This window comes from Aedes albopictus, chromosome 2 (genome assembly GCF_035046485.1).
Source record: "Aedes albopictus strain Foshan chromosome 2, AalbF5, whole genome shotgun sequence".
Classification (NCBI taxonomy): Eukaryota; Metazoa; Arthropoda; class Insecta; order Diptera; family Culicidae; genus Aedes; species Aedes albopictus.
This window is the reverse complement of record NC_085137.1, coordinates 14,336,640-14,349,251: the sequence shown is the minus strand read 5'-3', so window position 1 is coordinate 14,349,251 and position 12,612 is coordinate 14,336,640. Positions and strand designations below refer to the sequence as shown.

At 34.2% G+C, this 12,612-nt stretch overlaps 1 protein-coding gene across 1 annotated transcript; it reads left to right on the top strand.

The window, feature by feature from the left end:
• Window positions 1–1,388: 1,388 nt before the first annotated feature.
• LOC134288841 (glycogen phosphorylase, muscle form-like) lies at window positions 1,389–2,308 on the top strand (the record flags this gene model as incomplete). The annotated part of the gene is given in 1 exon segment (XM_062854733.1): window positions 1,389–2,308. A coding segment is annotated over 1 exon segment (161 nt), but the record flags the coding sequence as incomplete, so codon positions are not given.
• Between the last annotated feature and the right edge of the window lie 10,304 nt (window positions 2,309–12,612).

Below are 12,612 nucleotides of genomic sequence, written 5' to 3'. Positions count from 1 at the left end.
AAGCAATATCGATCCAACGTCATATTTATAGAACATTACTTTTGCGGTGAATTTCTTGAAATTTACACAACATTTTGTCAGAGAAGGTGTTCAATAGATTTGAATAGTTTTGATCATAGACAAACAGACGTAACACCTACAACAATTTTCGTGAAAATCCATCGCCCACATCACACTACCATCACCTGCTGGAAATGTTTCACTACTATGAAGATTTAAAATGATCCTTAAAAGCGTGGTCGATGGAAAGTTCAAAAGTGTTGTTTTGATGTTTCCTGCAAAATGTATGTTTTGTCAAACGTTGTCTGTGTGAGTATTCACATATTCATCAGGTAGCGCTGGGGTAAAAATAACAATTTCATCTATATCTCGGCTCTGTAAAAAGATATAAAATTGGATTTCTTCGGGAATCAAACGCGTCTCGGATGAATCCGAGTATACCATTGAACGTTTCGTTAGGAAACTCCCAGAGTCCCAGGGCTGCTTTAGACATTTCGTCAGAAATTTCCGGAATTCTTTCGGGAATTCCTCTCGGAGTTCTTCCCGTTTTTTTTGCAAAGTTTTTCTTTTGGGATCCAACATTTGGATGGCATATCCTCAGGAATTTTCTACGACACCCCGTATGGAATTCCTTTAGAGTTTTTAAGCAAATCTTCCAGAAATTCTTTTGGCATTCCTCCTGGGATACCATACCTACAGGATACTTTCAGGATTTTTTTCCGAGTTTCCATGCGAAATACCTTCAGACATTTTCTTCGGCATCTCAGGGATAACTTCAGAGAATATCACAGGAATTATGTTTCACAGAAAGAATACCTGTGGTTGCGTACCAGATCCCTTCTGGAATTTTCTCCGGAATTCCATGTGGAATAATCTGAGATTCTTACAAGTATTCATCCTAGGTTCCATCCAGAATTCCTCCAGAAATTTCCTTTCCGGCATTTTATGTGGGATTACATTCAGTCCTTCAGGAATTTTCTCCGATTTTTTACGTAGAATTCCTTCTTCGACATTTCATGAGGGAGTCCCTAAAGGATATCTCTCCAGAATTCTTCCCAAGATTCCTCACGGAATTCTACGAAAATTATTCGGGTATCGGATGAATTCGAAAATTATTCGTAAGGAAACACCCAGAGCTGTTGTACAATGTACATATTTCGTCAGGACTTTCTTCGTAAGCGACAACCTCATCTATCAAATTTTTAGCGATTGAGATAACATCCCAAGTTACTCTTATTATCATAATTGAAAAATTTTAGGTTTTATGATGTCTCTTCTCAAAACTAATTGGCCTTCGAATTACTAATCATTTATTCGTACGATATGGCAATGTCCCCAACATTTTAGAACATAACACCTCTACTCTAATAACCCTTTTCCCCAATTTCAGAACCAATCGAAATGGCTCGAAATGTCGATCCACAACATCGCATCCAGTGGCAAATTCTCCAGCGATCGCACAATCGCCGAATACGGTCGTGAGATCTGGGGTATCGAACCAACGTGGAATAAGCTGCCCAACCCGTCCGAGGCCCCACACAACAAGTAAATCACCACACCAAAAAAGTGGTGAAATGGGCGGATGGTGTAGTACGATCGAAACACGTGCAGAAAACAACAGAGGTGTACACACTGCCACCGGAGCAAAAATCGGTTACTAATCACACAGCAGAATGGGAAGATCAATATGCTTACAGCGTTGGCAAAACTAGCGAGACTTTGGGGTTTTAGTTTTCCTATCAGTGTATGATTTGTCTGCGTCAAGAACGGACCCTTCGTCTCTAAACGTTTTACTTAGTGTTAGGAAAGCAAGCAACCATTTACTCGAAACCGTTTGCTTGAATTGCAAAAGATGGAAGATGTGGGGCGTAGGAATCAAATGAAAGAACCTAGCTAAAAGATATTTCAAATTGTTCAATAAAAATTGTTATCGATGTGTGTCGTTAGCTGTAACTTGCATGGTTAAATAAAAATGAACACAATACACACACAAAAAAAACAAGCAAAATCATCAAATCAAACATTTTAATTAGGGTTCCATCAATTAGATATTATGCTTCTTCATTTATCTATGTAGCATATAGCAACCACCGGGGGAAAGAGACAAAAGTAAAACAAATGATATTAGAAACTAATCAAAATCTAGCCGATAAACATGTACATCCTCAAAAATCCAGCAAATGAGGCAAAGCTGAAAAGAAATTAAAACTGTACTATTAACAAAGATTCTGTTGCAAAATTTGAGCATCTTATTGTTATTAATATATTTCCTTTTATTTTTATATGAAATAAACTTATTACCTTGGAAGTATGCAATATTTTATTTGATCATTCGAAGTCATCAAATTGTTAGGTATTTCGTGCCGCTACTATCAACTCTTCTGCTCACTTCTTGGCGAAGGTGGGATTGTATTTAAAACTATCTATCTTCGAGAATTTACAGTACCGACGCCTGCCTTGTGAAACTGAACAACGGATGTCTGTGCTCAAGGCTGGGTCGTTGATGACTGTTTTGACTTGACTGTAGGGTAAGATGCCATTTTTTTAAACTTTCGTGAATGTCAATGATAAATAGACTCATTTGTAAGCAATCAAACAATATTTGCTTAATACTGCGCAAACGTTCACGTGCCTTCTCCTTTCAATGATATTTGGCGTAGAACGGAAGTGGTGTAAAAAGGCCATCTGCCATGGGGTAAGACACTTAAGGTGAAATGGGAGCGCGTCCAGGTGCATTTTTGACTCGCGTTTTCGAGAGCACCGATCTTGTCATCCACAACATGTACGAAAACGAAAATACTACTCGATGTTTACCACGAGAAAAGTAAGGCTGTTCATTGATTCTTCATCTTTGATTGTTGCTTGGATGACGAGATCCGTGCTTTCGGTATTTCCAAGGCAGCCATTGTGGCGGCCATCTTTGAATTCGCTCATATATGTCCTTAACATAATGGATAGCATGGGCATGGGCAAGGCACCAACAACCATGGGCCTCCATGTGTTTCGCAATCTCCTTAGAGGCACATGGCCAATATCAACATCACCAGTAAGCTGGTCCATGTTACTTCGCCAATGCATATTGGTGGGCAGCAGTCTCCTAGTGTAGGGGGACCACATCGGAGCTCATTCTCATCCAATACTGCTAACTCAATATTCTTGGTATGCGACATTCAGTCGCTTCAATCGCTCTAGGTCGTGCCAAGGCGGCAGTACAACACCGTATTTGTTGATAACGTAGAATTCAGGGCAAAGTTTAACTCCAGTTAGTGGTTATAGTTTACCGTTTACCTACTATGTTGGTCTCCATCTTTGTGTTCCTATACCTCAGGAAATCTACGTACGTAAACGCTGCATATGACCATATTCTTGGGAGCAGTGAAACTAACCGGTCTCTTATGTTTTTTTTTGAACTGTCTATCCATCTCAAATTTGTCTGTTAAACTGTGACCATCTTCTAACATTTTCACTACATACCTACAGTTCAATAAAAAAAAATTGGTTTATTCTTGTCGTATCCAACTAATATGATTATATGATTATAGTTATATATGGAAAAATGCGAGCACTTCCCTACATGCATCTGCCTACATTGAGGCGTAACATGATTCGCCACAACCACAAGGCGAAATACCTACTACCATACTATATTTCGAGCAGTATGAAATTAAGCTTTCCCATCTGCTTAATGTTGATGATGATGATGATTGTGTACCCACCATCAGCGCAAGGATTACCTATGGCTGCAGAGTCATAGCGGAAGGGAATGATCTACCTGATGGTTTGTTGTAGCAGGGTAAGCTAAAATTACTGGAGACCTTCGGAAGACAACACGATGGTTGTTATCTCGTGACAAAGTCTGGCCATCCCACGAACATTTGTCCAGAAACCAGTTCATTTAGCTTCCTTAGGCTACCCCTCCCAATATCCCAAGTATCATGTAATTTGAATATATTTAATTATATAGTTGACCAATTACCTGATTTTACCTGAAACAATAAATATTATGACTATGATACATATAATGTTAATTGACTTACATTATAATTACAACTTTATTTACCTGAACAGCGCTGAAACAAATCGTTATTTTATAAAAGGTAAAATCAAGCAAATAACACGGGAAAATGGTATATTAGTAGTGAAAAACAAAATACAAAAATAAAACAAAACACAGAAAAGTAAACCAAATTTTACAAATGATCTTATAATTTTCCTGCATTTAAACCAAGCTGGAAAATTACGAAATTAAAATTGGATGTGGAAGATCTTACGCCGTAACGCACCATTATAAGGTGATCTACCCACGTTACGGGTAAGACAACTCTTTGAAAGACATATATGCAGAAATGTTGCAAAGACCAAATTCCCTAAATAAATCTATCCGCTTGTTTTTTTTTTTTTTTCTAGAAAGCGGAATCCAGCCCAATTGAAATTTAAACTTTTGGGAACACGAATCGACCAATCTTTGACATCGAAATACCATGGAGTCTCGATTGATTCAAAAGGCGCTTGTCTTACCCAAACCGAGTATTTGGTGCAAAATTGTCAACAAAGGATCCATATACTACGCACAATTACCAGAACATGGTGGAGTGCTCACGCGGAAGATCTCATATAACTTTACAAAACGACTATTCTATCTGTTCTAGAGTATGACTCTTTCTGTTTCCTCTCAGCAGCAAACTGCCACCTAATAAAGATGGAACGAATTCAATACCGTTGTCTGCGTATCACCGATCTTATCGAATGAAATATTCTCTAAACATGTTAATGTAGTTTAAATTTCATTACCTTCCAATGTTTCAAGTTTCTACTATAAGATACCTTGAGCCGATTCAAAGTGTATACATTAAACGGTTATCGTTAATAATAAAGGTCAACTTACAAACCTAAATCAAAAGAGTGCACTTACGTTTGAAATGCTCCATTATTTCCGGCGGAATGGGAATCTTGTTCACCGTTCCCATCTGCTTAATGTTATGTAAATAGTTTTTCCGACTTTTCCAACCAATTTCCCTCAACAGTGGGAAATTTTGTGGAAAATATTTTCATTTTGTATTTTATTTTAAACTTTAAGGGTTAGACACTATTAACATAATTAGTATACAAACCGATATTATAATATATTTATAGATATTAACGATGATTCAATACATTTATCTCAATCTAAGTAGGTAGTAATCTCGCGAAAAACAAAACATCGTTATGATCATGACAGCTAACCAGTATCAAACACTTTTGCAAAAGTTTCATCAAATTCAGACTTCTTGAACAGTTTTTTCGACTGTCCACTACGTTATCGTTTGAATATGAGCAACAGGAGTGGGATAATTAGCATTCGTTGCGGTTGCTTTTTAACAAGGTAGGTTCATTTGTTAATTATTTGAAAACGAGCTAATATTTTACACTTTGCAGATGCTATGAGCATATCCATTTCACAGTTGGCGATACTGGATAAACCATGAAAATCTTTATTATACTCTTGAAAGAAAACACTGATATTTTCAAGTGCCAAAACCCATCAATGAAAAAAAAACAACCCGCTGCTCGTGCCACATGAAAAATTTAAAATCTATAGAAATACAGATATCTTTAATCTTGACATATCATTATTATTTTTGAACCAAGAATATTCAACATCTACGTTCAACGAAAATGGTTTATTAGAACAGATGACTATGGAGTAAATCGATGTTATCAATGTGATTGAACTTTGTAGCTCGTTCAGTTGTCACAGAATGTCCAAAACCCCGCCATAATGCCATTCTCTGAAAGATAATAACAGAATTAATAATCTTCCGATAGCAAGAATATTACAAATTAATAACTAATAACATTTCCTTGACCTAATTTACGTAGCTATTGAAACTGCTAGAGAAACCTAGGAAGAAACTAACCTCGCCGGGATTCTACAAATGTCATTGGATTGTTTATTATCGATTTGTGGAAAAAGGTTGCTGTGATCTTGATTAAATATTAGCATATTATTGTATACTAAGCAGGAACTAGTAGGTGTCTGGCCCCTTGCTTTAAGCGACATAATCAATATGGCTGCCTAAGCGAATAACACACTATACACAGCTTTAACATAACTCGCAGAGCATAGCAGCAATCTCCATCCATGATCGAGCTTGCTCCATTTAACCATGGTGGTTGTGCAGAGGTAGGTATTTCCATTCCATTGGGGAATCCCTCGAATATTTTTTCCCCAAAAAAGTTAAGGCTGATTACCTATGATTCCTATTCGTTTTTATTAATGTCAGTCAAAAAAAAGATTGCACGGGAGCATAGTCACTGGACCCCTAACAAATCTCACAAAATTTTACAAGAATCAATAAATTAAACAAGTGCAAAGCTCTGTAATATCTACTGGGACAATTAAAAAAAAAATTTTCATCGCTTTTCGTATATATCCAGCTCAAAAAGCCTAATTGGCAAAATTTACGTCTCGTGCCAAAACAAAAATTTTTCAGCAACTCATTATATGAATACCGTAATCTGGGGGGTAGTTGATCAGCCGGGGTGAATTTGACGACTATGGGATCCACGTTGTTCAACCGCTGAGGACGCCACAATTCCGTTTCAATGGAAGAATTTTTGACGTAAATTAATAGTATGAATATATTTGAAGAATTTTTGAAAATTTTTATATCAATTGTGATAGACTTTACATAAAACACGACTTTTTTGGATGTGTATCAAAACACGGCGAGAAGACTGCCTTTCAAAAAATTCCCACCCATCTACGGCTTGTATATCATATGAGTCACAAAATACTTTTATTTATTCATGGAAGGCTTATTGAACATATTTTTGAGTTAAAATTAATGTTAACATAGCATACTTTTGCGAAAGTAGGACATTTTTTTAAGAAATTGCCTACATTTAGGCATTTAATGTGAGTTATTCTGTAAACTTACTAAATTTTGTTTTATTTTTAACAGTAGTAAAAAATTTAAAAACTTATTTAGATTCAGCATCATCAAATTTAGTTTGTTCAATATTTTCGGAATCTTAGAATGTTATGTCATTGGTTGATCAACTTCATCCCGGATCGAAAGTTTTCAAATTTACCCATTTCAACATTTTTATAAAATGTAGCAGTTTCTTGTAAAAATTTCTTTAACGGAACTTGAAACAGGTCCATTCCGTACATGTTTTAAAAATATTTGTTTAGAGTCATATGCGTTATGTATGATTTTCTTCAAAAGAATTATGGAAAAGTGATCGACTGCCCCGCAGATAACGGTAACTGAAACTTTTCGTATTCCAAAGAAAACGTTTTTTTTCATACTCGTTAAAAACATAAAGTTAGTAAGTATATTGAGAAAGAAAACAAACCGTAACATTGAAATTGTTGAAGTATTCATAGAAAATAAAGCTGAAAAACAGACCGTGTCACAGTTAAAACATTATGCCACAAAGAAGAAAAAAATAACAGAAAGAAAAGGACCGATCTTCACAAACATTTGCAGTTTTTTTCCCATAACTTTTACCATTTTTTAAAACTTTTTTTTGATTCTAAAAGAAAATATTACGTCCAACATTTAAAGGAGATATACGTGCATTAGGTATAGGAAAACATCGGGAGGAGAGAGCATAATGAAATCCTGAAAAAAAAAACGATGATTTAAATATTTCCCGAAGGTAAGGAGTGTATCGGAAAGTAGTTGAAAATGTTCAGGATGCTCTATCTCGAAGCTGGGTTGGTCTTTTTTATTTCGATTCTTCTATGAAATCTTCACAATATAGTTAAGTTTAGAACAGCTTGAAAAAATTGGAAAATATTCAGTATTATTCAAAATATGTTTAAATTTAAACTCATTTCAAATCCAAGTTCTTATACAATTTCATATTTATACTATACTTCTGTTCTCTCCTCCAAAGCCTCACGAAGCAAATTACAAAATCCAAACATTTGATAATGACCATTGGTTCATCTCAGGGACCCACGCTTTACTTTCCTTCCGAAATTCTTCCTTATGAGTTTGTCGGGAGAGGGATTCGTCACACCAGGTCCGCTCCTCAGTGAGTGATTTCTTGGTTGACAGAAATTATCTCGATGACAGCTTAATATTGTCCGGATGCTCTGTTATTGTTATTATTATTGTTATTGTTTATTTTAACTTTAAATTTTGAAAGAGGGAAAAACCCCTTTGAGTGATTTCAACAATGTCCGGATGCTCTGAATAACGCTTAGATCTTAAATTTAGGCACATATTAAAAATCACAATTTTGAAAAATACGATTTGAAATGGCTCGCAAATAATAAAGAATTTTTGGTAGAAAAACTTTCTGAATGATTTTAGCAAAAATGCAAAGAAATACTTCTCCAAAATTTTTCCACAATTTTCACCAGAAATGTCAATGAATTCCATAGGAAAATGTACACAAATTTTTGCGAGAAATAAATTCAATAATTTTCCGCAGAATACACAACGCAATTTTCCGAGAAATCCTTTCCGAATATTATCGAGGAATCACGTAAATTTGCATAGTATCTACTTTTTAACTGGTATTATCAAAGAAATTATATTTAGGTGGAAATTTTCTGGAATTCTGGCGATATGATTGGGTATATCTATGGTTTTTAAACAATTTCAGAATTTTAAAATCATATTTCTACAGTACCAGTATTTTATAATTTATTTTTCAAACATTCCCATAGTGATTACTAATTACAACAACGAAAATAATAAAACAAATTTGATGAACTTTGAAGAAGATTCTCGGACTAAAATCATGAAATTATATTGTGTCCATCATAGTTTCTGGTGGTACAGTTTGTGGAATTTTGCCAACCTGGATAAGTTTCGGGCTATGTTTCAATAATTGTAAAAAAAAAGTATTTTTTCAAAATCCCCTATGCTCGTTGATGAAGGAAATTTCTAATTAAGTTCCTAGAAAAGCTCCCTGCAATCACAGAAACCATCATAGTAAGAATTTTCGATAGCGCCAATTTCAATTCGTTTATAAAAAAATACTAAAGGCATTAGAAATTCAGTCATTTCTGATGATTTTCTGGTGCATTGTTTTTTTTTTGTTATGATGCAACCATTCCATAGAAAATCGATATGGTGCAACTTAAATTGTCGTGAAACTGAAAGTTCATCGAAAATAATTAGACACGTATTTTTTTTTTTATTTCGTCATCAGTTTGGCCCTATCAGCGTAGTTTTCCTGAAAAATGTTATGATTTTTTTTTGTTTTGGAAACAAAAACTTGATATTCTAGACCACCCTATCGAAAAACTTATAGATACATATTGTCTTTGCAACTACTGACATAAAAATGGAAGCAAAAATGCAAGTTGAAACCCAGAAGACTGGATTCTCTGGAATTTTTATGGAATCTTTAAAAATAGCTCCCCAAAAAATAAAAGAAAAACTGCTGAAAGAATTCCTGATGTTATGAAAACATGAAAAGCTTTAAAACAGAAGTTTAAACATTGTAGAGGCTTCTTTAATACCTATTTCCTAATACGAATCTGAATAATTGCTTTATGTCCTTCTTGGAACTATTCATGGAAGCAATTTCGTAGAATTTTCTCGCGAATATTGTTACTGAAATCAAGAAAGTTAAAAGACAGAAGAACGGCTTAAATACTGGTAGAATTTAAGGCCCATTTCTTGATTTCTTTCAGCCTTGAAGGAAAGGTCAATCGAATGCTCTGAATGAAGCTTAATAATAGCCACAAAACTCATAAAGAAATTTGAAAAAAAAATTGGACACATCTTTAAATTTTGCGCTACAATTTTTTTGAAAAAAATTATCCACTACTCATCAGCTTCCAAGAGAGTTCTTTAAAACTGACATTAGAAATTAAGTCAAAGTTTTGTTTTTCAGGGATTGAGGTTTTCTCTACAAAATCAACTACGAATTGTTTATGAATAAATATCATAAGATATTTTTATTTTTTTTAAAGGAAAATTACTCCAAATTTGTCATAGTTAACCTCAGATTTTTTTTGAAAAATCATCAATTTCCACAAAATAAGAATTTTTCAAAAGAGTTTTGTAGATCATCCAAACCATTCAAAAAGCATATTTTTCTGAGTGCATTTGCTTTTTCCAGAAGCTAGTTTTACTAGAGATTTTCCTAGAATTTTGCTATATAAGTTTTGAGGGAGACATCAAAAAACCTTTCTATATTGAAATCTGCTCATGCAATTTTGTTAAGATTTTTCAACATTTCAAAAATCTGCAGCGAATAAAATTTGTACCATAAAAAAATCTGGAAAATATTGATGCTTGTTAACAGTTATGAACACATAGCATATCATTCAACACCGACTTTCAAAATTCATATTTTCGGGGAAAAATCTCCAATATCTACAAAATGGTCCACTCCAAAAACGTCTATTTTTTGGTCAAACTATTCTGATTCTGATTTTAATATCTTTAACTCGTCCATAATTCAAAAAACATACCTTATTTTAAAAATATGCGAATTTTTCATTTTATGTATTTTTTTTTATTTGCGTAGACATGATTTGGAGCAAAGAAAAAAAGGGGTTCCTCAAACATGGCAATTTTCATTTAAAAGAATTGCACTAAAATTCAATGGAGATTTTTCTTGAAAAAAATAATTTACCTATATCATGAGCATTCTGGAGATTAATATATTTGCACAAAAAAGTTTCTAAAAATTTTCGAACATTTTTTAGAAGGTGTGCAAAATTTCAAATCCATGTGTTCAGTAATCTAGGTTAAGAATCCAGTTGGATGAATATTTTTAGAAAACCATTAAAGCCATTTCTTTTTTCAAAAATTCATATAGTACCTTCAAAAATAAAATTACTTTAAAGTTGTATTTAACTATTTTTGAGGCTTTTGTAAACATTTTCCCACTCCACATTTTAAACACTCCCTATATTGGTAAATTACAATTTTATAATTGCAGTTGAAAAGGTTGTAATGTGTTTTTCCTTTAAATGTGTTTCGTTGTCTGGAGAATTAGCATTAATAAAAATTCACGAAGAAAAAGAAATTAAAAAAATCACTGGGTTTCTAAGATCCTTTTATTTAAACCGAAATGACAGATCAAAATGTATGAACTTGATAAAATGCATGATAGCGTAATTCAAAAAATCCGATATTTTAAAATATGAATCATGGTTTTCATTTCGTAAGAACTCGTAAAAGTACGCGAAAATGGCTTCAGTTAGCCTGGTCATGAATCTTATATGGCCTAGGTCTTAAAAATTAGAAATGAAGAAACCTTGAATCATCTCTATTTTCTATTAAAGCAAATCGAATAATATATTCCATCGATGACTGTTGTTTACCGCAGAGATAAATTTTCCCATAAAACGTCAATAAATCAACGGGAAGCATAACTGGGAAAATCCCAGTTTGTTTCCAAACCTATGTTTACTTGTACCATCCAGATCAAAGCGACAATCCCTCGCTATGATCAGCCTCACGTTCTTCAAACTTGATGGTACAATAGACTGGTCCGAATGTTATCATATTTCAAGAAACACCCTTCAGAATTTCCTTTGGGTTAGAAGAGCATAGGTCCCAAATCGTCGGCAAACCTCAACTTAAATATGCCAGCTCAGTTTTCAGCTGAAATTTCAGATGTCATATTCATTCCGAAGAAGCTTTTGACTTTTTTTGGGTCAGTCTGTTTCACGCAGATATCAGAGGTATTTCCATTTGTGGCCATCCTATCGCTTTAGGGAATCCCACGAATAATTTCCCCAGAAAAATGAGATTGATTTCCTGTGAGGTATGGCGTTTTCTGGCATCTACAACTGACCCTCATTACACAGCGTAACAAAAAATAACTTTTTGTCTGTCTCAAGAGCAAACTTATGTGTCTCCGAAGGATTTTGGGCCGCTGAATCCGAATCCGGGCTCAGATTAGCTCTCGTTACGTCACAATTTTGAGCTATACCTCAATTTATAGGGCAAAATATGCGATTTTGGGCTTTTTTGACTGCAAGCCATTAAGCAAGGTAATATTTTTTTAAGCAATCAAAAGGTTAATTGGTCAATTAACATCTAAATTAACGACTCATGCAAAATATGTCGTTTTACCAAATCAAATTTGATAGTTTTAAGCGATTTATGTTAGGTACGATATTTCCCATACAAATCATCCTCCAAAAGTTGCATGCAAGTTTTCATACTAACATAAAATGCTTAAATCTATCGAATTTGATTAAGTAAAACGACATATTTGGCATGAGTCGTTAATTTAGATGTTAATTGACCAATTAACCTTTTGATTGCTTAAAAAAAAATATTACCTTGCTTAATGGCTTACAGTCAAAAAAGCCCAAAATCGCATATTTTGCCCTATAAATTGAGGTATAGCTCAAAATTGTGACGTGTTAGAGCTAATCTGAGCCCGGATTCGGATTCAGCGGCCCAAAATCCTTCGGAGACACATAAGTTTGCTCTTGAGACAAAAAAATGTTGCGCTGTGTTATTGGCTGAGTGTCAGTGTGTGGCTTTAGACAGAACTTTCTTCTCTAGGACACAAGGTTGATCCATAAACTTGAAAAATAAACCTTTAAAACTGGAACATAAACAACAACCCGAGTGAAATATTGTATATACATTTGAGATTTTCAAGCAGTGCATTTTTCTTTAAAGTTTTTTT